Source organism: Henningerozyma blattae, chromosome 7, assembly GCF_000315915.1.
Source record: "Henningerozyma blattae CBS 6284 chromosome 7, complete genome".
Taxonomy (NCBI): Eukaryota; Fungi; Ascomycota; class Saccharomycetes; order Saccharomycetales; family Saccharomycetaceae; genus Henningerozyma; species Henningerozyma blattae.
The window spans coordinates 417,223-444,100 of NC_020191.1; the positions used below are offsets into that span (position 1 = coordinate 417,223).

Consider the following 26,878-nt stretch of genomic DNA (forward strand, 5'->3'; position numbering starts at 1 on the left):
CGTTGAAATTCATAAATTTCCTTCGTGTGTAATTAAAACTATAAAAAAATTATGAATTATGGATTAAAAAAAACTAACTAAAGCTTTAATATTTCTTCCAGCCCGACAATTCAAAGCTTATATGAACCAAAAGTGATGGAATATTTAGAAGATATTGATCGTCAAATAGAGTGTATGTTTCTTAGAATATATTGATATTAAAATAGACAATTTTACTAATCATATAAATTCAATATAATTTTTCTCACAGTAATTAATGCAGAATTAGAAACGGCTGATCCAAACAGTTGCGAGGATTTAAAAGAGAAGATAACAAATATCCAAATAAAATTGAATCAAAAAGTGGAAGAGATCTCGAAATATGATGTTGAAAGGTATTCTCATACTATAAATAAATTAACTACTAAGTTATATTCAAGAAATAATACAAATAATTCTACGTTAAATAAACCCAAGAAATTTCAATTTAATAGAAATAGAAATAAAGATGCAATCCAGACTGAAATACAAGATTCGTCTGATAAGGTATTTAATGAAGCTAATAATACAAATATTTTGGCAAGACAAACTATAAGGATGGATAATAAACTTGCAACTGTATCTAATTTAGAATACTGTACTATTATGGTGGATTCTAACTATTCAAAAAAACCAACAGGCTCTATAACATTCTCTAACATTAAAAAATCAATAATTTATTCAAGAGACATCCTCTTTGAGTCAGGTAGTATCTTTTTCAATGATTGCAAAGAATGTATTATCTTACTTGAATTATCATCAAAAAATCGAACCCAACTTCGGCTGCACAATTTAATTGGATGTAAAATATATTTTAAGAGTAATGATAAACAAACTATAATCATAGAAGATTGTAAAAATTGTGTATTTCATAATGATACTGAAGGACATTTAGATGTCAAAGATTTTAATAATTTAGGTTTAAGTATTGATGATTTAGCATTTAAAAATTATGATTTCGAGGAATTTGAAATCGAGAATTGGGATATTGAGAAATTAAAGAAAAGATATATAATTCAATAATCTCTATACACATATTTATTAATTTAATTGATTTTGTATTTTTTTTAAACTTGATTTCGATTGCTACGCGAAATTGTTACGTTGAAAAACACTAACATTAAAATACATAAATATTATTTGACGAATCAATATTTAGCAAGCATTAGCATTATTGTAAACAACAGTTTCCAATAAATGAGCCCAAATACTTCAACCTTAATAATATGTACCATTGGTATATACGTTAGTTTTTTAACATGGGCTTTAATTCAAGAACCATTAACAACTAAAAGATGGCCAGCAACAGAACTTAAATTCCAAGCTCCAAATTTTATTGCAATTGTCCAATCAATAGTGGCGATGACAGTAGGATACTTGTATCTACGTAGCAAAAATCATAAATATAGGCCCTATCAATTAATTAGAGATTATAAGAAGGAAATGGCTTTAATCTCCTTAACACAAAGTACTTCGGCCCCATTAGCTCAATATTCATTACAATATGTGGATTATCTAACATATATGTTAGCTAAATCTTGTAAAATCATCCCTGTACTAATCGTTCATTTGTTACTATACCGTACACCAATCTCTGCTCAGAAAAAAACTGTTGCACTATTAATTACTATTGGTGTCACAATCTTTACAGTCAGTGATGTTAAAAAGCCATCTTCTGGCTTTAATACTAGAGGAACTCCCAGAGAATTATTAGGTTATATTCTATTAGGGAGCAGTCTTTTAATGGATGGGCTAACTAATGCAACTCAAGATAAGATGATGAAAGCTAGCAAGAAATGTTTAAACGATAAAGAAAATTCACACAAGATAATTACAGGTTCGCATATGATGTTCGCATTGAATTTTTTTATTTTAATTTGGAATTCGCTTTATTTAATGATATATGATAGAAAACAATGGTCGACTGCTGTTTACATGCTTACTCATGAGACTAAACTATATCAGTACCTACTAACCTACGCAATATGCGGTGCTATGGGTCAATGCTTTATTTTCTATACTTTAGAACAATTTGGTTCTGTGATTTTAGTTATGATTACTGTCACAAGAAAGATGATGTCTATGCTTTTAAGTATCGTTGCATTTGGTAAGAATGTTGCACCAATTCAATGGTTAGGAATCCTAATTGTATTTGGAGGAATATCCTGGGAAGCATATACTAAGAAAAAGGCATTAGCAGTTAACAGGGCTAAAAAGAATAGGTAGTTTTACCATAGTTATGTATATGTTAGTATTTTTTGCATTTCTTTTTCATTTTTTTGACATTGAAGCATAAATTTGAAATTTATATATAGATATAATACTTTTTAATAATAGGTTTATCAACTTTAACACCAATTAATTTGAGTTAGAAATTATGAGAAAAATAAGTTATAATTTATTTATGTCTTTAATTGTGTTTTTTATATTATCATTTGAGTCGTCATTGCTTCTTATATAATATGGCACCTGGCATCACTTAAATACCGAAAAATTACAAAACAGGCCTTTAGAATCGGCAAATTTCGCCGGTTTTGCGCTGTCGCTGTTAGAAGAAATATTATTAGTAACAGCCGTATTCGAAGGGATCTGGATCTCGAAAACACAGATAAAAAAATATCAAATTACAAGATATGATATAATAAACCACGTAAGACCACAGTACTAGAAGAATATTATATACTTTACCACTCTCAATCTAGAACTTTTTTGCACTCATCCTAAACAGTGAAATTATGAATTTAAAGAGATTTTTCTCTCCAACAGGGGAACAGCCAGCGGTCCTGTCAGTTGGACTAGCTATCTTTCTATTGTTGCTATTTGGAATTAATCAGATGTATCCTATTAACCAAAAGCTATCTATGCAACCAGAGTCGTTGTTCACTTTTGATATTGGTAGACTTTCCAGTTATCCTTTAGGCCATATGTCTATCACGCATATTATTTTCAATATTTTGGCTTTGATTCCATTATTGAACATTTTTGAAACTACTCATGGGACTCTGTATACTGGTGTATTGTTGAATATCAGTGCAGTAGTATGTGGTGTCATGTATTGTGTAGCAGGTCGATTCCTATACCCGGAAGTATCTGTTCTTGGTGCTAGCGGTTGGGGGTTTACCTTTTTCGCTTATTTCGCAGTTAAAGAAGCTAGTGTTAGGCCAAGACAAAGATTGTTTGGAACTCAATATTCGTTCCCTACTTTGATTGGTCCTATTGTCACATTGGCATTAATTGCTATCTTTGTTCCGGGTTCTAGTTTCTGGGGTCATTTATTTGGAATGATATTTGGTTACTTCATGGGCTGGAAAGAAAACTGGGTATCGAAAATTGCACCACCATCTTGGATTCTAATTAAGATTGAAGGTTGGTTATCCAAGCCAATTGATTTAATTCCATCCTTTGTGACATATCATAAAGAAGAATCCATGAATAGAGATTCTGATTATATTTCATTTGTCGATGATTCGGAAAATGGATTGCCTTTACATAACACAGAAGGAACTGTCTTAGGTACTGCTTAATAGGCTTTGATGTCAATTCTTACCTGTTGATTGTAATCCCCTTTTTTTAGAAAAAAATATTCTTTGGTATTCATACACTTACGTTATTCAATTCTTTTTCTTTAGTTATATATTTAAGTAGATGCTTTCTGAATTATGCAAAAGAAAATAAAAAGCACTTATAAATCAAATTTTGAGTGATTTATTCAAAATTAAATTACACTAAGAATCGTGATTTCTATTAAGTATATCATGAGTATGCATTATTTACGGTACCTACAGATAATCAACTGATTCCTTTATATATACAAGTATAAAATAGACTTTTTATATTGGTGGATGTATTAGCTCTTGAGAACCTGCCTCTAAATCTTGTAACGCATATTTCCTTATTATATTTTTTTTGATATTCTTCTTTAATAGATGAGGATCCTTAACACCATGCTTCAATAAATATTCTGATCCTTTTCTCTCGTCTGCCATTAAAGTGTTGATCAAAGTTTGTACTTGTTGAATATTATTTCTTTGTTTAGTCAATTCATCTTCCATTTTCATTATATCTAAGTTCAACAAACTAGTAGCCACTTCTGGAGTAAAATCAGTGATGCCATATTTCTCTTTAACTTCTAATAATTGTTTATCTTGTGATTGCTCTTCAGGAGTTTTAGATAACGCGTTTTGTATAATACGAATATCAGACAGCAATGCAGAATCCTTATTACTTTCTCTAGTAGAACGTCTGTCAAGAAACTCTTTAGCCTTTTGACTCTCTTCTAGAAGTACATTTTTCTTTGCCACTTCTTCATACAATGCAAATTGTTGACCTTTATTTCTAATAATCTCAGCAATGGCGAAAAATTTCTTCTTGGAAAGAGGTCTTGTTGATTCAATACGAACCAGATCCCCTTCACGGGATATCTCGCCTTCATCATGGACAAGGTAATCTTTTCTGTGTAGCAAATCTTTGTTAATTCGTTTATTGAAGACTTTTGTTTCCACACGAACTTTGACAGTTTTCATCATTTTACCTTGTGAAACCACAAACCCAATAAAATTTTGACGTGCCATTTTTTAAAATTCCCTTTTATCGAATGTCAATGGTATGTGTTGTATCTACTATCTCTCATAACCTTATCAAATGGAAATAGTCTTATCACTACTAATTACCACTAGGTCCTTTTTTCTATATCAATTAAAAGCTAAGAATTTGAAATTATAAAAACGATCACGTGGGCCGACAGATATTTAGTTATTTATTTTCTTATACAATAAAATAAAGAGTTTATTTTCCCTCTTGTCCTAACTCTCAGTACAAATTATTATTCAAAACATTACATATCAACACATTAATAAAAATCTTGTTTTATTATTTCTAATAAATTGCTTATCCAAATGTTTATCTGCGATAAGCAGAATTGCTTTGGAGTCAATGCCTGTGATGTACGGAATCTTTTTCCCCTACAGAGACGCGTGTTGCTGACTTCTGTTCCTGGAAACTTGCTATATTTGACTTCTGCATGGGGTTAACATTTGTAGTATTTAAACCTATTCAAAACCAATGATATTTGTCGTGGTGATCAAGTAATCTTAACTCACATTTGTGGTTGCTATTTATACATATATATTTTATATATTTATAACAATATCTTTCAGTCTTCTTTTTTTCTTTCTTTAAGCTTTCTTAAGGGAAACGTCAGTAAAATACCATTACTCCACAATCGTTAATAAGAGAATGCTTCTCGCTAGAGCCCCAGCCATAATGCGGGTTACACCCAAATCGATGACTTCATCCTTAAGAGTCATCTCTTCAGTCACAACCACCAGTCAAAGATATCTGAATCCAAATTTAAGTCAATCTAGTATCAGATCGTTTTATACTACTCCAATTCCATCTCAAATAGCCCGGACGAATGTATCATCTGCAGAGTATAAAAAAGTTTACTATTCAGACCCTTCAGATTTAAGCAGACCTCTAGATACTTTCCAAAGACGTCATTTAGGCCCAAACCCAGATAATGTAGCAACTATGTTGAAAACTATGGGGTATACTGATTTAGAAGAATTTGTCAAAGCTATTGTTCCACCCAAAATCCTGGCTAGAAGACAACTAAAGCTTGAATCACCAACCTATGGGTTTACTGAGACCGAAATGCTAAAAAATCTAGAAAAAATAGCAAACAAGAATAATTATAAAGTTCAAAATCTAATCGGTAAGGGTTATTACGGTACCATAACTCCTCCAGTTATTTTAAGAAATATATTAGAATCACCAGAATGGTATACTTCCTATACTCCATATCAACCAGAAATTTCTCAAGGGAGACTAGAGTCTCTTTTGAACTTCCAAACTGTCATCACAGAATTGACCGGTTTACCAATTGCTAATGCATCATTGTTAGATGAAGGGACTGCTGCTTCAGAGGCAATGTTATTATCATTTCATTTATCTAAAAAGAAAAAGACTAAATATGCTATCGATAAGAATTTATTCGAACAAACAAAAAGTGTACTGCGTACAAGAGCCAAACCTTTCAATATTGAATTGATTGAAATCGATTGTTCTGATGTTTCCAAGGCAAAAGAAATCTTGAAAGATAAAAAGGTTGCTGGTTGTTTGATCCAACAATTTGGTAGTGATGGTACTGTCATTCCATGTGAAACTATGTCAGAGCTTTCAGAGGCTGTTCATTCTGTAGGATCACTATTATCAGTAGCTTCAGATTTAATGGGGTTAGTTCTCACCAAACCACCTTCTGAATGTGGTGCTGATATTGTTTTGGGGTCTTCTCAAAGATTTGGTGTTCCAATGGGGTACGGTGGTCCTCATGCTGCCTTCTTTGCCGTTATCGAAAAGCTAAGTAGAAAGATACCCGGTAGAATTGTAGGTAAATCAAAAGATCGTCTTGGAAATCCAGCTTTGAGATTAGCCTTACAAACAAGAGAACAACATATTAAACGTGATAAAGCAACCTCTAATATTTGTACTGCGCAGGCTCTTTTGGCTAACGTTGCTGCTATGTATGCTGTTTACCATGGTCCACAAGGGTTGAAAAATATAGCAGAAAGAATATATGGATTTACCTCTTTACTGGGAGAATTTATTAAATCTGATATGACAAATTGTACTTTGGTTAATAACACTTGGTTTGATACTTTGACAATTAAAATAAATTCAAATATTACAAGTGATGACTTATTAAAAATAGCTTTAGAAGATTACAATATGAATTTATGTAAAATCAATTCGGATACTGTTTCTATTTCATTTGATGAAACAACTACATTAGATGATGTTAATAAATTAATCTCTTTATTCTCGACCTCCAAGGATACTAAATTTGTAATTCCTAAAGATCAAAAATTATCCCAATATCCAACTCAGCTCAAACGTTCAAACGTTATATTACAGCAAGATGTTTTTAATAAATATCATAGTGAAACCGCAATGTTAAGATACATGCATCGCTTACAGTCTCGTGATTTATCATTGGCAAACTCAATGATTCCATTGGGTTCTTGTACTATGAAATTAAACGCCACTACAGAAATGATTCCGATGACTTGGCCACAATTTGCCAATATTCACCCATTTCAACCAATTGATCAAGTTGATGGTTATAAAGAAATGATACAATCTTTTGAAAAAGATTTAGTTGACATTACTGGGTTTGCTGGTGTTTCTTTACAACCAAACTCTGGTGCATCAGGTGAATATTCAGGTCTAAGAGTAATTAGACAATATTTAGAAGATATTGGCGAAGGACATAGAAACGTTTGTTTAATCCCAGTTTCAGCACATGGTACTAATCCTGCATCGTCTGCTATGTCAGGTTTAAAAGTGGTACCAATAAACTGTTTGGAAGATGGTACTTTAGATTTAGTTGATTTAAAGGGAAAGGCAGAAAAATATAAAAATGAATTAGCTTCAATAATGATTACTTATCCTTCTACTTATGGTATGTATGAAGCTGGTGTTAAGGAGGCTATTGAAATTGTTCATGCAAATGGAGGTCAAGTTTATTTAGATGGTGCTAATATGAATGCACAAGTAGGTTTAACTTCTCCAGGTGATTTAGGTGCTGACGTTTGTCATTTGAATTGTCATAAAACATTCGCAATTCCACATGGTGGTGGTGGTCCAGCGGGTGCACCAATTTGCGTTAAAGAACACTTAAAACCATACTTACCAAAGCATGATGTTATGGAAATGCTTTCAGATATAGGTACTGAAAAATCAATTGATGCAGTTTCTTCAGCTGCTTATGGTAATGCATTAGTTATTCCAATTTCGTACACCTATATAAAAATGATGGGTAATAAAGGTCTGCCATATTCCAGTATAATCGCAATGTTAAACGCTAATTATCTGATGTATAAATTGAAAGATTATTATGAAATTTTATTTGTGAGTAAAGGTACTGAGAAACATTGCGCACATGAATTTATTATTGATTTAAGAAGTATTAAAAAATTAGGTATTGAAGCTATTGATATTGCCAAGAGATTACAAGATTATGGTTTCCATGCTCCAACATTAGCTTTCCCAGTTCACGATACATTAATGGTAGAGCCAACTGAAAGTGAAAATATCGAAGAATTGGATAGATTTATTGAGAGTATGATTAGTATTAAAGGAGAAATTGATGAAATCATTGCTGGCACGTTGGGTGAAGGCATCTTAAAGAATGCACCACATTCAATCGAAGACTTCATCACCAGTAATGATTGGGACAGTAGAGGATATACAAGAGAAAGGGCTGGGTATCCTGTTGCATATTTGAAATATAATAAATTCTGGCCAGTTGTTGCTCGTTTAGATGATACTTATGGTGACATGAATCTAATATGTACTTGTGGCAATGTGGAAGATTATGTTTCAAAATAATGAAGTTACAAATTCACGTTTCGCTAATTAGCATCTTTTGAAATTCTATATATAGAATTATGTAAAATATTCAAAAATTATATCAACATTAGAAAATTCTATGCAGGAAAGTATATCCTGTAAATTGTAATAGTACTTTATTTAATTTCAAAAAGGGAAACGAATAACTTTTTTTGTAATTAAATATCACAAACTCTTTCATGTTGATCGTCTCTGACAACACCATCTCGAATAGTTTAGTTCCCCATCAGATATAAATACTATCTTATGGAGAAGATGTATCAGCTTTCTTCTATTTATTAATTCAAGGGTAATGTCCTTTAAGGAATAAAAAGCATTCATGACTAAAGCTCATTTACTTTTTTCTGTATGTAGAACGTATCTTATGGAATAATTCATAATTCTATAAAGTACGTAAGTAGACCAGGGCAAGTTATATAAATAAAAAATAAACTTAATGGTTAACCCTCTTAGAATCCAGTAGTCTTCTTAGCATAGTCTTATCTTTGGCCGATAAATAATTTCCTCCTCTGTCGATTTTAGCATCTATTTCCTTCTTTTATGAAAAAAACTGTTGTAATACGTTATTGATAAGATTAGGATGTATCTTCGAGGTTTGGTTAGCAAAGAGGTCAGGTATTTTTCAGGATGTATTACAATTACTGGTTAAATATCCGCTTGGCCCTTTACATATAGTATGCAATGCTATATGTATCTATAGAGGCTCTTGAATCCCAGTAGATTCATATTAATTTTATAGTTAGAAAAAAACAAGTTATTATTTAAGTACAAGGGGTACTTTAGCTATTAGTGTAAAGTCCAATAACTCAAGAATAGTTCAGGTTTGTGTAAACCCTAAGCCCTATTAGTATTATTAGTATTATCCTGTGACTACTACAACGAAAACAACAGTTAATAGGAGGGTTGGCCGAGTGGTCTAAGGCGGCAGACTTAAGATCTGTTGGACGGTGTCCGCGCGAGTTCGAACCTCGCATCCTTCATTTTTTTAAATGTCACGTAGTGTGAGTTTTTTAGTCACTTGTATAAATTAGGATCACGTGATAACGGAATGAACATGTTGATTAACAAGTAAGTGAATCATGAACATAAATTCTATTTAAGAATCTAAAGCTAAAAGAATAAACTAGAGAGTTAAGGTAAAGAACCAGAAAACAAAAAGGACGAAATACAAAAGATGGAAGTATATAGTGAACAAATCGGAACGTAATAATAATATTTAACTTACATAGGCTCAGGTATATAGTTGTATAGTTTAATAAGCAGTTGGTATTAAACTAGCAGCCAAAAAGATATACTACTGGGAGTAGCAAAGCTTAAAATTGTTACACTAAAAAATATGGTCACGTGCTAAACTTGCACTCCATAAACTATAGTTAGGGTGTATTATTATTAAATAGCTGAAAGGATATTTAGTAAAGTGGACTGTACTGATATTTGACTGCTCTTTTTTACGTTTGGAAAAATATATACAATTCTTGTTAAAATCCCTGTTAAATGCAAGTAGTCGAAAACGCAGAGAGAAACAATCTATTACTATTTGATTTAAAGTTTAGCGTAATTATACACAAACCTTTAGTGATAGATATGTTCAAAGTTCCCTATATATATTGCAAATTTTGTTTGGTAAGTGATAAACCTACAATACTTGCTAGCAACAATAAATAACAATAATAGAGACAAAAATACCATAAAAGTTGGGGAAATAATAATACCTAATTTATTAATAAATTAGTTGTCAATAGTGTACATGAAGGTACGTCCTTTAAAATAATATTTTTTTTCAAACTACGAATAGAAAGATAGTTAGAACAGTCGAAGCAGAGACGATTTTTCTTACCCAAATAGATACAAACCATTATTGTCGGTTACAATTAACTCATCCTTGGTTATCACTTCCCTAAACGTTTTAATTTACACTTAATCAAGAGCTAAGTAAGTATCGAGCCTTATTTGTAAATGTTGTTTTTTAATTATTTTTTTTTTCAAGTAAAGCAAGCGTTGTGATTTAATCAGCACGCGTCTTTATCTTTAAGCCCTGCGGAGGGCATACTTTGCAGTAAATGTCAGACACTTGATATTACATAGCTATCTAACGAGCTGTTGTAGAGTTATTTTATCTTCTACGGCACTAACTTCGCAAATTTTATAAGAGAGATATTTGATAAATTAAAATAATGTTTTATTCTTAATAATGTTTTATTCTTGTTTAGGGCCGCTTTTTTTCGTTTATTCTTGTATTTTGAATAGTTCAATTTTTTTCTCCATTTATTTAAAAATTATTGGTCAATTCAATAAGAATATGGAAGTTCAAATACGAAAAAAAAAAAAAAAAAGAAAAATTAAACAATTTAAAATTATTTTTTAAAATGTCGGCTAAAGATTGTACTCCTGCACCTAAATTCAGTTTAAATGATATTAGCCAATCTATTCTTGACACCGAATATGCTATTCGTGGCACTATACCAACTAGAGCTGACGAATTGCAGGAACAATTAAACATTTCTCCGAATCAATTACCATTTAAGAAAATTATTTATGCAAATATTGGTAATCCACAGCAATTAGAACAAGAACCATTAACCTTCCAAAGACAAGTCCTATCATTAGTAGAATATCCCAATTTAGTCAACTCTAAAAATATATTGGTAGAAAATAAAATATATGCCCCTGATGCAATAAAGAGAGCTGAAACTATATTGAATTCCATCGGTGGTTCAGTAGGTGCATATTCTTCATCTCAAGGTATATTGTCTATCCGTAAAAATGTAGCGAAGTGTATTTTACAAAGAGATAATGATGAGCTATGTTGTAACGATGAAGAATTAATCAATGAAACTGCAAGCAATATTTTTTTAACTGATGGTGCTACAACAGCAGTTAGTTATATTTTACCTCTTTTTGCTAAGGATGAAAATTGTGGTGTATTATTACCAATTCCACAATATCCTCTATATACAGCTGCAGTTACTCTACAAAATTCCAAATTATTACCTTATTATTTAAACGAAGATGAGAATTGGTCTACAGATCCAGAAGAGATTGAAACAATTATTAAAGATGCTATCTCACGAAACATTAAGCCAACAACATTGGTCATCATTAATCCCGGGAATCCCACAGGTGCCATTCTTTCTGTCGAATCTATTACACAAATCATTAATATAGCGGCTAAATATGGAATTGTAATTATCGCTGATGAAGTTTATCAAAATAATATTTACCAAGATTTTAAATTTCATTCATTTAAAAAAATTTTAAATAGTTTAAAATTGCAATATCCTAAAAAGTATGATAATGTTCAATTAGCATCGTTACATTCTATATCGAAAGGTGTGAATGGAGAATGTGGTCAACGAGGTGGGTATTTTGAATTATTAGGATTTTCTGATGAAATTAAAAAAATTATATTAAAATTGGCATCAATTGATATTTGTTCAGTAGTTACTGGTCAAATCTTGGTGGATCTTATGTCCAAACCTCCTGAAAAGGGAGATTATTCGTATAAACTGGATCAACGGGAAAGAAATAATATCCAATCGAATTTAATTTTGAAATCCAATACACTTTATGATTTGTTTAGTAGACTACCTGGGATATCGTGTCAAAAACCACAAGGTGCAATGTATCTATTCCCCAGATTACATTTAACATCAAATATGATCAATGAAGCCAAATTAAATAATTTAGAGCCTGATGAGTTTTATTGTTTAAAATTATTAGAAAATACAGGGATTTGTACTGTTCCTGGATCAGGTTTTGGTCAAAAAGAGGGAACATATCATGTTAGAACCACATTTTTACCTTCAGGAATTGAATGGATTAAATTATGGGAAAAATTTCATTTAGAATTTATGAATCAATATAAATGATTTTTTATCTTTAATGTTATTAACGAGTTTGCTCTTTTAAAAAATGAGATATCAATTTATAGTTTATATAGATGCTAATCATAACGATAATAATACTAATAATAGTAATGAAGACAGGTTGGAACTAGGAACTGAGAACTGGGAACTATGAACTAGGTGAAGATGTATTAATTATTAGAATATGAAGAAAAGTTAACTGAGGAACTATTTGACTCTCCAGAATGCTGGGGGAAATTAATTTCGGAGTTTCGGACTTTCTTAATGAGCAATGAATGAAAAAAAAAACACAAGGAATGTAAAAGAGACGAAATTAATATTTTATTCGGGAAAATGACAATTATCTGTTGCATATATAAAAATATATAACGACAAAGGTCCTCGAAATAAACTGACAAGAAAAAACAAACATCCTATATACTACTGTAATTTGAAAAAGTTTGGCATTATTTAGTAATGATGTTTTATTCCCTTGCTTAACTAATACCTTAATTATGAACCAAACTAGGCATGTTAAAATCAAACACTTGACTTACAGAAGGTCAACATGAATCAAAGGTGAGATGACACAAACAGTGGTAGAAATGAAGATGTTTGAGGATATATAGACAGAGGAGATAATATAGAGTATCGGCTTTCTTGCTTGGTAGTTCTTCTTTTTTTTTTTTTATTTATTTTGTTTCTATATATAAAAAGAATTCCAAGAAAAGTTTTTGCGATGAGACCGAGATACCCTGTCGCTTTATATTACAATTTATTTAGTGTGCAGGTACTGCCTTTGAGAGTGTCATTAGAATAGTATTATCCAAGACATGAATTCTTGGCTGTGAGTCCAAATCACAAATGTGACATAGTGATACTGTCAGTACACTGTGTCAAGGGTTAGGAGCTTACAAGCCCTAACTAAATCCGAGACGTTCGCGTCAACATGTTGCGACGCATAAACTCGCTTGTATATAAAGCGATGCCCATGAGGCATCTATATAGAATTACACAGAATAAGATAAGTAAGTTATAGGGTTATTATCATCTGTAAAATACTAGCCAGATTCATTAAATAATTACAAAACAAATAGGAGGGTTGGCCGAGTGGTCTAAGGCGGCAGACTTAAGATCTGTTGGACGGTGTCCGCGCGAGTTCGAACCTCGCATCCTTCATTTTTGCCTCTGTGATGCTACAATCACGTGACGTGGCCTGCCAAAACCTTTGAATTACTTCCCGAGTTGCAGAATATAAGCATAGAATTTGTTTAATTAATTAATGTATTGAAAAAATAAATATAAATATAAATATAAATCTCTGAAGTATACTACGGTTAATAATGATAGTAATGAAAAAAAATATCGTGATAATGTTAATGATAAAATGGTATATAATCTTAGATGGATGGATGTTGCTATATATGTCTTGAAAGGAATGATGGAGGGGTATAATTTGTTGTTACGAATGCAATTGAGAGTCTTAGAGAGAGTGAGAATGAGCTCGAGGCAAAGGTTACATGCTAACACAAAAAGCAGTTGTGCTTACAATCCAGCCTCTTTGAAAAAAGGTTTGTTGAATTTCAAAGCAATGGAATTTCTTCTATGATGATGTCTTGAACATGAACATTGTAAATCTATATCTGAATTATTATCGGCATCCTCTAGTGAACGACTGGCGCCACTGTAAGAACCAGAATGTGTGGGTAATTGTAGGGCAAACGACGATCTTCTCCGTGAAAGCACACTTTCGGAAAAACGCCTGTTTCGGGAAACAGGACAAAGAGCCGTGCGGGGAAGTCCGGATACGGTGTGGGTTCTGGCCAGCGCGGGGTGCGATGTCCGAGATCCATGGTCGTGTCCGACACCGCCACGCTTGGGGAACTCCAGTGGTGAGTCTGCACGTGAGGAGTCGCTGTAACACGGAGTCTCCACACAATTGCCGTCCATAGTGTCCGAGTAATCCAGGGAGTCGGACATTTCCATGGGCAAAGCGTCCGGCATTTCCAGGGTGTCCGACAATTGCATTTGCATCTCGACGGAGTTTAGTCTTCCGTCCGGTCCGTCCGGTCCGTCCAGGGTGTCCGGAGAAGGATCATCGTCATGAACACATTGGTACAAGTCGAGCAGATTCGGTGGGAATGACGAGCACATGGCAGCTGCGGCTGTGGCGGGGCTTACTAGAGGTGTGGTGTTGGGCGACACGTGGTCATGGTCATGGCCATTGTCATTGTCATTGTCATTGTCATTGCCACTGCCACTGCCACTGCCATTGTCCGGGTTATCGGCTAGCGTCAGAACAGTCTGGACCACGTGTGCTGGAGGCTGGTAATGAATGGTTAATTGGGCGGAAAGGGGTCTACTCATGGCTTTGAGGTGTTTGGCGTGGAGGCCACGCAGTCTCGGGCGTGGTCCATATATACCCCGGAGCCGTGACTGTGCCATTCACGCCACCTTGCGGGGTGTGCCTTTAGGAGTGCCGTTTCAGGAAAGAGTCTGGGTGTAGTGCTGTTTCCGAGCCGATAAGGATATTCGATATGAACCGAGATTACGTGAGGCCCAAAAGAGAAAAAGCAAAAAAAAGGGGAAAAGGAAACAAAAAGAAGAAAAACCAGTAAAAAAAAGAAAAGAAGAAACGTGGGCACGTGACACGAATAGGCATTGGGCATCACGTGGTATGACTGGCCTAGTCACGTGTATCTTGTCACCTGACTCACTCGTGCACCCGTGCATTTTTGTTTCGGTTCCGAAAATAGATGTGGAATATTCATGTATACACATGCGCGTGTCTCTATAAATATATGGAAATATATATATAGAAATATATATATAGAAATATTTGTGTATATACAAAACATCATCCATTATAAAAACACACAACAGAGACCTACACGCAACAATGAAGTTCTCTCATTCGTTACAGTTCAATGCGGTCCCTGAATGGTCGTCCAAATATATCGCATACTCGAACTTGAAGAAACTCATTTACCAATTGCAAAGAGATAAACTATACAACAGACTTCCTCACGATCTCCCCGTGGAAAATAGTTCTAGATCCACCATCAGTCTCTTACCCGTGGCCAACCCAATTTCTGAAAGACCCCCGATCTTGCCATCCCACGATCCATACACCAAACTCTTCATCAACAAGCTAGATCTGCAACTGGCCAAAATCGATCGGTTCTATAAAAACCAATACAAATCATTAGTAGACAACATTGTAGATTTGAAAGACGATTTGAACGACTATTATGATTCCATCAATACCATTAATAGAACTTCTCCACAACATAACAATCTGACCCCTCAGAATTCCCTGTATTCCGTGGATTCAAACGTATCCCTGGAAAACCCAAACAACAATTCTACAAACATCTTCTCAATGATCTCAAACAATATCCATTCATTGACATCCAACAGATCAAACAGTGCCATCCCCGTCGATCTAAAGCAGAAATTGATCTTCAAGAAAAGATTGCTCGAATTGTTCACTCTATTGAACGAATTGAAAGATTTCATCGTCTTGAACAAGACCGGGTTCACCAAGATTTGTAAGAAATTCGACAAATCTTTGGAATCTACTCCGATCAAAAAGACATATTTGCAACGGATAGAAACTCATTCTGTCGTGTTCAATAACAATTCCATCGTCCACCTGCAAAATTATATCCAAGAACTCATCACCCTTTATGCAAACTTGTTCGATCATATGAATCAACAAGACGCTAGAGAAGAGTTATCCTCTCATTTGAAAGAACATATCATCTGGGAAAGAAATACCGTTTGGAAAGATATGATCAATTTAGAAAGAAAATTCCAATCCACTTCAGTGACTCAACCAGATTCCATCTCTCATTCTCCACAACCTTATGATTCTTCCACACAAACCCCTTTACTCTCATCAACTAGCGGCACCACCACAAACCATTATCATTCTACAAATAACAATTCTTTATCAAAACCTAAACATAAGAATAAGTGGAGGTATAACAAAAGATTGGTTCTTTTCACAGCAATCACTTCCGTTTTCATCTTCATCTTATCCAACAGTCCCGCTACCTACAATTTAGAAGATTTACCAGAAAGAAATTGTTTAGCTCTATTGATTTATTCCTCCTTGTTATGGGCCACAGAAGTAATCCCATTATTCGTCACATCATTATTCATTCCACTCCTAATAGTAATGTTCCCTATGTTGAAAGATCCCAATGATAACCATAAAGTATTATCTTCTATCGATGCATCAAACTTCATTCTATCTTCCATGTGGTCCAACGTAATCATGCTTTTATTAGGAGGCTTCACTCTCGCTGCTGCATTATCAAAATATAATATTGCTAAAATCATTTCCACTCATATCTTATCTTCCGTCGGGACAAATCCAAAATTGATCTTATTAACAAACATGTTTATTGCCTTTTTCATCTCCATTTTCATTTCAAACGTCGCTGCACCAGTAATCACATATTCCATCATTCAACCTATCTTACGTATCTTACCCAAGAGATCCACCTATGCTCAAGCGTTGATCTTGGGTATTGCATTCGCTTCTAATATAGGTGGGATGTCTTCTCCAATTTCTTCCCCTCAAAATATTTTTGCTTTGACTTTGATGGACCCTTCCCCTAATTGGATTGATTGGTTCGTCGTCTCTATCCCCACATGTCTAATTTCTATCATTTTAATTTGGATCTTCCTTCTATTAACGTTTGATTTCAATTCAAATTCTCAAATCCAACAAGATTCTGCCCCATCTTCCTCAACATCAACTACCTCTACAAAACCATTGAAACTATTAAAAATCCATCCAATTAATGATCCTTTAAACAATAAACAGAAAATAGTCATCTTCATCTCTTCAATCACTATCCTATTATGGTGTTTTGCTGATAAATTATCCTTCTTAATGGGGGATATGGGTATCATCTCAATTATCCCTATTGTAACATTATTCGGTACGGGGCTTCTAACTTCAGATGATTTCAATAATTTCATGTGGACTATAGTAATCTTAGCCATGGGTGGGGCCACTTTGGGGAAAGCTGTTTCAATGTCAGGCCTATTAGCTACCATTGCTGTTCATATTAAAGAGTCCATACAGGATAAACCAATCTTCCTCATTGTATTATTATTCGGAATCATGATCTTAACCATGGCCACATTCATTTCTCATACAGTGGCAGCCATGATTATTATCCCATTGATGAAGGAAATTGGGAACCATTTACCAAGTGATCATTCAAGACTATTAATTATGATTAGTACCCTACTTTGTTCAAGTGCAATGGGGCTGCCCACTTCAGGGTTCCCAAACGTAACTGCAATATCAATGACAGATGAAATCGGTAATAGATACTTGTCTGTCAAAACTTTCATCACAAGAGGTGTTCCTTCAAGTTTATTGGCTTATCTAGTCATTGTAACGATAGGTTTCGGTCTTTTAGAATTAATCGGCTTTTAAATCACCTATACCAAAAATTTTTTTTGTACTTCTCCATACTTCTCCAAACTTCTCCATATTTATTCCTCTTGTTTTACTTGTTCATTTTACTCGTTTGTTTTATTTATTCGTTTTTTTATTCTTTATTATCTACCTATCTATAAACTAATGTAACCGCCCACCTTTTATTTCCTTTTTTTTTAATTTTATTTTTTATTTTTTTCATTCTTCCCTATCTAACTTCCACGGAATTTACGATTTTTGACCAACTCATCTCGGCTTCCTATTTTACCATTTGCAGTTATCCGTCAATCTCTGTCAGCTTCCTGTTTTTCCAATTCTGGACCTACGCCCCCTACTCTGTGCATCTCCGGACCACATTAGACCCATCACGCTAAACATCTTTTGGATTTAAACAATCTCGAGCCGATAACCATTAAAGTACATTTTTGCACAGATAGACGATTATTTCAATGCCATCTTTTTTGAAGTTCAATCACATTACAATCAACGATTCCCATTATCATAAAAATCGAATAAATTCTCTTGAAGGTATGTATCATTTGATTATTCTCATCGTGTTATTTTCCTTCTTACTTTTTTTTTTTTTTTATTTTTTATTGTCTTGAAATAATTTTAATAGCTTAATCTTGACTTTATTATTTTTTTTTTTCTTTTTGCATTTCAAACATTCTCGTTTGTTTATTCAAGTTCTTTTCTTCAATTTGCTTAAACAACTCTTTTTTTTTTTAATTTTTTTATTTTTGTTTTTGTTTCTTTACATTTCATTCTATTTAAAACTATTATAGTTCATTTAATACCTTTCTTCTTTTTTTTTTTATTTCAAGATCGATTATAATATAGATAACTATCATAGTTAAATAATGGCAGTCATCATCCCTTTAGTTAACGGTACTTCTTATAATACTGTTACAGCTCATTCTGCTGAATCCTACAAGAATACCGTCAATTTCTATACTAAATTCTTGGGTTTAAAGACTCAATCTTCCAAGGACAATGAATCAATTTTAACTAACGAAGATATTTGTATTAAAATTGTCTTAGAAGAATCTAATGATGGTTTTAAGTTAGACGAAGCTCGTTTCAATGAATTGTTTAAATTGACTGCTCGTTCCGATTGGAGATCGAAAGTTCCACAATCTTTAGTCTTTAACGTAGAAAACATTAACATTATTAAGGATGTCTTGATCGAATTGGATGCTCCAAGACAATTCCACCCTTCAGAATTATCTCCAATGTTTTTATACACTTTAGATCCTTTAGGTAATGTTGTTGGTGTCACTGAAACTAAAAATGCTGTTTCAACAAAACCAATGAAACCAACTTCTACTACTTCTACCATGAAGGTTCATTCTTCTTTACCATCAAAGGTCACTTCATCTACTGATTTAGCTGGCCAAATTAAAACTACCACAAACTATCCTTCTCTACCAAAGGCTAAAGGCCATGAAAAAGCTATTGCTGTTATGACTTCTGGTGGTGATGCCCCAGGTATGAACTCTAATGTCAGATCCATTGTTAGATCTGCCATTTTTAAAGGTTGTCAAGCTTACGTAGTCATGGAAGGTTACGAAGGTTTGGTTCGTGGTGGTCCAGAATATATTAAACAAGTCACCTGGGAAGATGTTAGAGGTTGGTCTACTGAAGGTGGTACCAATATTGGTACTGCTCGTTGTATGGCTTTCAAGAAGCGTGAAGGTAGATTATTAGGTGCTCAACATTTAATTGAAGCTGGTGTTGATGCCTTAATCGTCTGTGGTGGTGATGGTTCTCTAACTGGTGCTGATTTGTTCAGATCTGAATGGCCATCTTTAATTAAAGAATTATTAGAAACCAAGAGAATTTCAGAACAACAATACACTAGATACCAACATTTGAACATCTGTGGTACTGTTGGTTCAATTGATAACGATATGTCCACTACTGATGCTACCATTGGTGCTTACTCTGCCTTGGATAGAATTTGTAAAGCTATTGATTATGTAGAAGCCACTGCTTACTCTCATTCAAGAGCGTTCGTTGTTGAAGTTATGGGTAGAAACTGTGGTTGGTTAGCCTTATTGGCTGGTATCGCTACTTCTGCTGATTATATTTTCATTCCAGAAAAACCAGCTTCGTCTGAAGAATGGCAAGACCACATGTGTAACATCGTAGCTAAACATAGATCAAAGGGTAAGAGAACTACTATTGTCATTGTTGCTGAAGGTGCTATCTCTGCTGATTTAACTCCAATTACTCCAAAGGATGTCCACAAAGTTTTAGTTGACAAATTAGGTTTAGATACCAGAATCACCATTTTGGGTCATGTTCAAAGAGGTGGTACTGCTGTCGCTTACGATAGAGTCTTGGCTACTTTACAAGGTGTAGAAGCTGTTAATGCTGTTTTGGATTCCACTCCAGAAACTCCATCTCCATTAATTGCTATCAATGAAAATAAAATTGTTAGAAAGCCATTGATGGATTCTGTTGCTTTAACTAAATCTGTAGCTGATGCTATTCAAGCTAAAGATTTCGACAAAGCTATGTCTTTAAGAGATACCGAATTTGTTGAACATTTAAATAACTTTATGGCTATAAACTCTGCTGATCACAATGAACCAAAATTAGCAGCTGATAAGAGATTAAAGATCGCTATCATTAACGTTGGTGCCCCAGCTGGTGGTGTTAACTCTGCTGTTTATTCTATGGCTACTTACTGTATGTCTCAAGGTCACAAGCCATACGGTATTTACAATGGTTTCACTGGTTTATCAAGACATGAAAGTGTTCGTTCATTAAACTGGAAGGATCTATTGGGTTGGCAATCACGCGGTGGTTCTGAATTAGGTACTAATAGACACACCCCAGAAGAAGCTGACATCGGTATGGTTGCTTACTATTTTCAAAAATACCAATTTGATGGTTTAATCATTGTTGGTGGTTTTGAAGCCTTCGTATCATTATCTCAATTAGAAAGAGCAAGAGATAGTTACTCTGCTTTCAGAATCCCAATGGTTTTAATTCCAGCAACCTTATCTAACAACGTTCCAGGTACTGAATACTCTTTAGGTAGTGATACTGCTTTGAACGCTTTGATGGAATACTGTGACATTGTTAAACAATCTGCTTCTTCTTCAAGAGGTAGAGCTTTCATTGTTGAAACTCAAGGTGGTAATTCCGGTTACTTAGCTACATTAGCAGCTTTGGCTTGTGGTGCTGCTGCTTCTTATGTTCCAGAAGAAGGTATATCCTTAGAACAATTATCCCAAGATATTGAAACTTTATCAGGTGCATTCGAAAACGCCAAAGGAAGAGATAGATTTGGTAAAATTATCTTAAAGAGCAAGAATGCCTCCAAGGCCTTAACTACAGACAAATTAGCTGAAGTTATCACCGAAGAAGCTAGCGGTAGATTCGATGCTAAGTCAGCCTTACCAGGCCATATTCAACAAGGTGGTTTACCATCTCCAATCGATAGAACTAGAGGTACTAGATTTGCTATTAAAGCAGTTAACTTCATTGAAAATAACCAAGATTTAATTGCTGAAGCTCGTTCAGATGATGGTGATTTCGATATCACCGACAAGCAAGTTTCTGCAACTGCCTCTGTTTTGGGTGTCAAGGGTACTAACGTTGTTTTCACTTCTATTAGACATCTATATGACGTCGAAACCGATATTGCTAAGAGAATGCCAAAGATTATTCACTGGCAAGAAACAAGAACTATTGCTGACCATTTGGTTGGTAGAAAGAGAGTTTAAATTCAATGGGCTCCTTTTCTGTTTTATTAATCTGAAATTTATTCCTTTATTATTTTTATATTGATTCTTTCTATCCTCCTTTTTATTTTTGCAATGACACTCCTTTCTTACTTATAACATGTTATGTGAAAATGTTATAGTGGAAGGGAAAACTATCTCAATAAGTTTGAATAACAAAAATCAGCCGAAGAAAACTGATTTGATGATTTCGGTAGTAATAAATTATCTCATAATTATGTGTTGTATTTTGATAATTTATTTATTTGGAATATATGAACTCGGTTTCTCTTTATTTTACTTTAACGTCTCTTTTTCTTTATCAATTTTAATGTATACGAGATTATGTGTAATATCCAAACACCTTTGAACATTTTATCTTTTACTCGTGTATTATTTTATAGATTATTATTATTTACCCTTTAAAAAAGAAACATTTTTATCTATTTATTATTTATCTTCACATTCAAAACATCAAGGTTTTTTATAGTTAAGAAATGGGCGTATTTTTCTGTTTTTAGGCTACCTCTATGTTTTAAATAAATGCTTTGAATTTACAAATTTACAAAAAAATTATTTATTAGTAGCTAGAAATTATTTTCGAATATCATCAGTTTATCAAGTCGTGTTTATTTGCTTATTTGATAATGTTCATATTATTAATGGAAGTCTGTTAAATTATTGACAGGATATATTAGTTAAATACAAGTACAGATAACCAAAGTTAATGACGAATTTATTATCTAAATTAAAAAATAAATTATTCCATTAAATTTTTTATATTTTTTATTTTTAGATGTTTAATGTAAATTTCCTACTCCTAATAATAGTACATTACACCAAAGCTAAATTTCGGTTGGTTGTGGTGGAGCTTGTAATGGATTACCGTCTTTGTCTAAACCTTGTTGCATCATTAATAATTCTTCATTACCAGCAGTTTCGAATTGAAGACCGCAACCTAATTTGCTTTCATTTTTGAATTGGTCAATTTCACCACAAAATAATATAGATAATGTTGGCAAAACTTTTCTTTCTAAGAAACAAGCAACTTTACCGTTTGAGCTAATAGAACCTCTATAAACAGATTGTCTATATTCATATTTGGCACCAATAGTTGTAGAACCTTCAACAGTTGGCTGGATACCAACTGGAGCACCAAGAACGGGATCTGTAATTGGAGTCATACCAGCTTGAAGATTGGTTTCAATACCAGCCTCTACAGATGGTAAAACTTTTCTCCAGAAAGAAGCAACTAAAGCACCATTAGCTTGCAATTGGCCTGAAAATACCCAATCTTTCTTGCTGGATACATAACGTGCTAAATATGAAACACCAGCATCAGCAGGGGCTGAAGGTTGAGCACGAGAGTATAATAATTCCAGACCTAATGCTAATTGAGGAGTAACACTTTGAAGTAAGGAACCAACTGCAACACCAGTGAAGATATTTCTAGAATTAGCAAAAGAAGGATTTAAACTCTTAAAATTTAATGAAAAATCAGAACCTTGATAATCTTGTTCTAATTGGCACATTGAAGGTTGGTCATTAGATAATTGTAAGTTGATTTTAGAGATATTTTTCTTATTCCAACCATAATTTAATCTTCCGGATAAGGATTTATCATTGTCAACGTTACCTTGGATAAATAAATTATCATCTGCAAACAAGGCAGAGAAGGCATAAGATGGTAAGTTTTGAGATCCAATTGAGAAGGTATGAGATGTTTGGAATGCAGGATTTAAGGCAAATGCTTTATTTAAATCAGCTTTAAAACCAGTGAAGAAATATTGGCTCAAAAAGACATCACGGGAAACTTCCTTATTCAAATTTTCAACTGTACCTGGGTTAATTAGTTCTAATGATAGTCTATGACTGTGGATTTGTTTGTATGTATCAATAAAGAAACTTGAAATTGGATTAGATGACCAGAAACCGTTAGATACTTCGGTGGAAGTATTTGGATCTGGGATCACGTTTACAGACTTCAGTGAAACAGGTTGAGACATTTTCGATAAATAGATACTATTGGCCTATTAATATCAATTGGTGTATAGAGCTTTAAATAATATGATAAACTAAAGTTTTTGTTTAGATGGCATATATATTTATCATAAAACTTCTATAGAATAGGTCAATTAGTTCAAAATTGTTCTTGAAGCTGTTCCTTTTTCGGATTTTGGCGAGTAATGCAAAATCTTGCCGAAATAAAAGATCGGTCACGTGAGATAGGAAGACAATGTGTAATGTCGTAAACCAAATTGTGAACACTTAACTACATAATATTATTGGCAGTATTTTTAGGTTTAATATTATTATTCTTATTATTAATTAAACTGTATAGAAAAATTAAAATATTTTATGTAATTATATCTTAATTACTATTGTGTTATAATACTTGCTGTTTAAGATAGAAATGTTTGTTTTACATACTAAAACGATAAAAACAAATGAATAAGATATTTATTTCTTTTGAAAACTTTTTTTTTAACCCTCATAATCTCTTATCAAGTTATATATATATTTTCCTAAATACTCTAAAAGGTGTCAAATATATATTTTAGTAAAATATTAAACCAAATAAAGCTAAATATTACTATCAATAAGATGAAAAATAGAATGAAGTTTTATCAATAATAAGTATATATATGAATATTTATATAATATTTTAATGTGCAGACGAATATTAGATTTTATAAAAATTTCGTAAGTTGCCCATAAATTAATCATATCAATTGCTTCCATCTTATAATATTCATAATTGCTATATATCTGTCATAGAAATATCTTCATTACTGAAAGTATTTGGAGATGCATTAGTATCATTCATTTTTGTTGGATCAATAACGCCATTATTATCATCTGCATTTGGAATAGAATTGACATTAATGTTATTATTTTGGCCATTCTCACCATCATTATTACTAGTATTAATGATACTGTCGTTATAAATACTTGCTTCGTTTATTCCATTAATACCGCTAGCGGTGCCATTAGTTTTCTTTACTTCACTTTCAGCTATATCTGCTGTAATATTAGTTTTTGGGGCAAAAGCTAGATCGAATTCAACATTATTAACAGCTAATTCTTTATTTTCCGGTATTAATGGATTATCCATTGTAATTGTTCTATGTGAGCTCTTTTCTTCATTATTATTTTGACTATCCATATTCTCGTCGAGAATATCTGTAATTTGTAAATTCAAATTGCTTAACAGTTTCTGTCTAACAGCTATTTCTTGGTCTCTTTGTTTTAAATATATTTCCCATTCATCAATAGATTTAGATAACAAATTTATAGAATTAACATCATTTTCGATAAACTTTTTACAATTCTTAAGCTTGTTCTTAATCGAAGATGTTGTAGTCTCAAGTTGATTGGCTGAGTTATTTGGATCTTTAGTTATCTGGTATAAAGAATAGAAAATGTGTGGTATAAATTCTGACTGTTGAATGTTTGAACTAGTAGGATTAATAATGTTAACAGTTTTTGGAGTCGAAGCTAACGATGCAGTCGCTGGAGACGCTATGGTTAGATCATTGACAGGCTGATTAGAAACGGAAGGCAATAAGAATTGCTGAATTTGATTTAATGAAGAATCTTGAAGCATTATGGAAATTGAAAATCGGCGCTAAGAACGCTGTATTATTCTAATCTATCAGCTCTACAAGATATATGTATAGAAATAGATACTCTATTTAGATGTTTCTTCATTAACAAGTGTTATGAAAATTAAAAAAAACTAAGCTCCGAAATGAAAAAACGGAATTTTATATACTTACAGTAATTAGACAAATAGTAATACAGTATTTAGAAAAGGTTAATAATATAGGAGAGCTATATACAATTGATATGATAGTCGATTTATTTTATATGACATGACCTTGATGTAAAATAAAAAAATGGTATAAATAAATAATTCTATAATTATTAACAGATAGAGTAAGTTGATGCAATGCGGAGAAAATCATAAATTAAGTGAAATAATGATATGAAAAAAAATAAAAAGTGACAAAATAATATAATTAAGATTAGACAAAGAGAAAGCGAATAAGTCATGGTATGAATAGTAACAAAATAATAATATTAATCAAAAAGTAATTGTAAAAATGTCATATAAGGTATTAATAAGTCCCGGTTCGATTGAAATTATAATAGAAAAAGTATCAATTTAGAATTATTATTTTACAGAAGAAAATAAATGCAATAATGACTTAGCTGCTTGTAAACTTATTGGTGTTTGTTGAGTAGAGGTCAATAGCATATTTTTATTTGCCTTTGCATTAGAGTTTAAACTGTTGATAGTTGCTTGAAGAGGCTTAATTGGAGTAACAACAGATGCAATAGTAGTGTTTAAAGTTACCACATTTGATAAACCATGTGAATGGGTAGAAGTATTGGAAGTTGTATTGGAGGTTGAATCGGCACGTGTAGAAGATTGGAACAGATTGGCTCTAATAGGTGTTTTATAATTCCCATGAGATACTAACAATTTTCTTCTGCGTCTACTGCGCTTATGTTTGGAGTTGATGTATGAAGAAGTTGAACGACTTATTTTGTTACTACTTGACGTGGAAGATTTAGCGATTCCATTTTTTAAAGCAGAAACACGGGCGCTAGATGAGGCTGAAAAATTCTGAATAGTATGAACTTTCAAGATATCAGTTGCAGTTAAATGTGTTTGACCAGTTTTACACTTGTAAAGTGCCCATTGTAATCTTACTCGTAGTTTACTGGCTACTAACTGAGCATTTGCTTGTCTGGCTTTATCACTATTTTCATTGGCATTGGAAATAGAAATAGTATTTTTTGTGTCTACACTTCGTTTAAAAGTACTTGGTAAAGTAGGTGTGCTATTACTTGAAGTAGTTAAAGTAGAATTCGTTGACATTGGTACTATGTTTGAGTTTTCTTCAGTAGGCGTTGGCAATGATAAAAGTGATGAAATAGGAGGAAGGGTATGTGTAACCAAAGGTTTTAGCGACTCATCGACAGGTGTTGGGCAATTATTTCTAGGTGGTTTATTCATAGAAGCTAAACTTAAAGGTGCTAATGGATTTCTAACCGGAATAGACATTGAAAATAAGGTTGGCGAATATAAATGAGTAAGGTAGAGTATGAACTTAAAAGTGATAAAAAAATATACGGAAATGAAATAAAAGATTATTAAAAGTAATGAAAGCGACGCGTAAAATAAGAAATTATATTAAAAGTTGGCTTGCGCTTGTTAGAAAAAAAAAAAAAGATAATGCTTAAATGCTAATGCTAAGTTGCTATGTGCAGTGCTTCTTTAGATTGTTGATGATAACAAAGTGTAAATTTTTAGTAACATAAAACACAAAATTAATAAATCCAAAACAACATGAAAAAGCAAGCGTACATACATAACTCAAGCAAATAAACCTACTCCT

General features: G+C 32.9%; 12 protein-coding genes and 2 non-coding genes across 14 annotated transcripts; 9 read left to right on the top strand and 5 right to left on the bottom strand.

The window, feature by feature from the left end:
• Positions 1-135: 135 nt before the first annotated feature.
• CIN2 (GTPase-activating protein CIN2) lies at positions 136-1,041 on the top strand (the record flags this gene model as incomplete). Its single annotated transcript, XM_004181573.1, has 2 exons — positions 136-172; positions 251-1,041. The coding sequence occupies 2 exons, from the start codon at positions 136-138 to the stop codon at positions 1,039-1,041; spliced, it is 828 nt and encodes a 275-aa protein (XP_004181621.1).
• Positions 1,042-1,215: 174 nt separating this feature from the next.
• On the top strand, positions 1,216-2,244 carry HUT1 (UDP-galactose transporter HUT1; the record flags this gene model as incomplete). The annotated part of the gene is made up of 1 exon (XM_004181574.1): positions 1,216-2,244. One exon carries the CDS (start codon positions 1,216-1,218, stop codon positions 2,242-2,244), a length of 1,029 nt encoding a protein of 342 aa, XP_004181622.1.
• Positions 2,245-2,753: 509 nt separating this feature from the next.
• RBD2 (putative rhomboid protease RBD2) lies at positions 2,754-3,542 on the top strand (the record flags this gene model as incomplete). Its single annotated transcript, XM_004181575.1, has 1 exon — positions 2,754-3,542. The coding sequence occupies one exon, from the start codon at positions 2,754-2,756 to the stop codon at positions 3,540-3,542; it is 789 nt and encodes a 262-aa protein (XP_004181623.1).
• A 306-nt stretch (positions 3,543-3,848) lies between these two features.
• On the bottom strand, positions 3,849-4,589 carry MRPS17 (mitochondrial 37S ribosomal protein uS17m; the record flags this gene model as incomplete). Its single annotated transcript, XM_004181576.1, has 1 exon — positions 3,849-4,589. One exon carries the CDS (start codon positions 4,587-4,589, stop codon positions 3,849-3,851), a length of 741 nt encoding a protein of 246 aa, XP_004181624.1.
• A 691-nt stretch (positions 4,590-5,280) lies between these two features.
• On the top strand, positions 5,281-8,406 carry GCV2 (glycine decarboxylase subunit P; the record flags this gene model as incomplete). Its single annotated transcript, XM_004181577.1, has 1 exon — positions 5,281-8,406. One exon carries the CDS (start codon positions 5,281-5,283, stop codon positions 8,404-8,406), a length of 3,126 nt encoding a protein of 1,041 aa, XP_004181625.1.
• Positions 8,407-9,324: 918 nt separating this feature from the next.
• TBLA0Gtrna3L lies at positions 9,325-9,407 on the top strand. Its single transcript has one exon. It is a non-coding gene; the product is annotated as a tRNA-Leu (tRNA).
• A 1,386-nt stretch (positions 9,408-10,793) lies between these two features.
• Positions 10,794-12,296, top strand: TBLA0G01630 (uncharacterized protein; the record flags this gene model as incomplete). Its single annotated transcript, XM_004181578.1, has 1 exon — positions 10,794-12,296. The coding sequence occupies one exon, from the start codon at positions 10,794-10,796 to the stop codon at positions 12,294-12,296; it is 1,503 nt and encodes a 500-aa protein (XP_004181626.1).
• A 1,072-nt stretch (positions 12,297-13,368) lies between these two features.
• On the top strand, positions 13,369-13,451 carry TBLA0Gtrna4L. Its single transcript has one exon. It is a non-coding gene; the product is annotated as a tRNA-Leu (tRNA).
• Positions 13,452-13,817: 366 nt separating this feature from the next.
• Positions 13,818-14,639, bottom strand: TBLA0G01640 (uncharacterized protein; the record flags this gene model as incomplete). Its single annotated transcript, XM_004181579.1, has 1 exon — positions 13,818-14,639. The coding sequence occupies one exon, from the start codon at positions 14,637-14,639 to the stop codon at positions 13,818-13,820; it is 822 nt and encodes a 273-aa protein (XP_004181627.1).
• A 532-nt stretch (positions 14,640-15,171) lies between these two features.
• PHO91 (Pho91p) lies at positions 15,172-17,733 on the top strand (the record flags this gene model as incomplete). The annotated part of the gene is made up of 1 exon (XM_004181580.1): positions 15,172-17,733. One exon carries the CDS (start codon positions 15,172-15,174, stop codon positions 17,731-17,733), a length of 2,562 nt encoding a protein of 853 aa, XP_004181628.1.
• An 863-nt stretch (positions 17,734-18,596) lies between these two features.
• Positions 18,597-21,473, top strand: PFK2 (6-phosphofructokinase subunit beta; the record flags this gene model as incomplete). Its single annotated transcript, XM_004181581.1, has 1 exon — positions 18,597-21,473. One exon carries the CDS (start codon positions 18,597-18,599, stop codon positions 21,471-21,473), a length of 2,877 nt encoding a protein of 958 aa, XP_004181629.1.
• Positions 21,474-22,315: 842 nt separating this feature from the next.
• Positions 22,316-23,476, bottom strand: TOM40 (TOM complex pore protein TOM40; the record flags this gene model as incomplete). The annotated part of the gene is made up of 1 exon (XM_004181582.1): positions 22,316-23,476. One exon carries the CDS (start codon positions 23,474-23,476, stop codon positions 22,316-22,318), a length of 1,161 nt encoding a protein of 386 aa, XP_004181630.1.
• Positions 23,477-24,231: 755 nt separating this feature from the next.
• CSE2 (Cse2p) lies at positions 24,232-25,077 on the bottom strand (the record flags this gene model as incomplete). The annotated part of the gene is made up of 1 exon (XM_004181583.1): positions 24,232-25,077. The coding sequence occupies one exon, from the start codon at positions 25,075-25,077 to the stop codon at positions 24,232-24,234; it is 846 nt and encodes a 281-aa protein (XP_004181631.1).
• A 570-nt stretch (positions 25,078-25,647) lies between these two features.
• On the bottom strand, positions 25,648-26,496 carry NRM1 (Nrm1p; the record flags this gene model as incomplete). Its single annotated transcript, XM_004181584.1, has 1 exon — positions 25,648-26,496. One exon carries the CDS (start codon positions 26,494-26,496, stop codon positions 25,648-25,650), a length of 849 nt encoding a protein of 282 aa, XP_004181632.1.
• Positions 26,497-26,878: the final 382 nt, after the last annotated feature.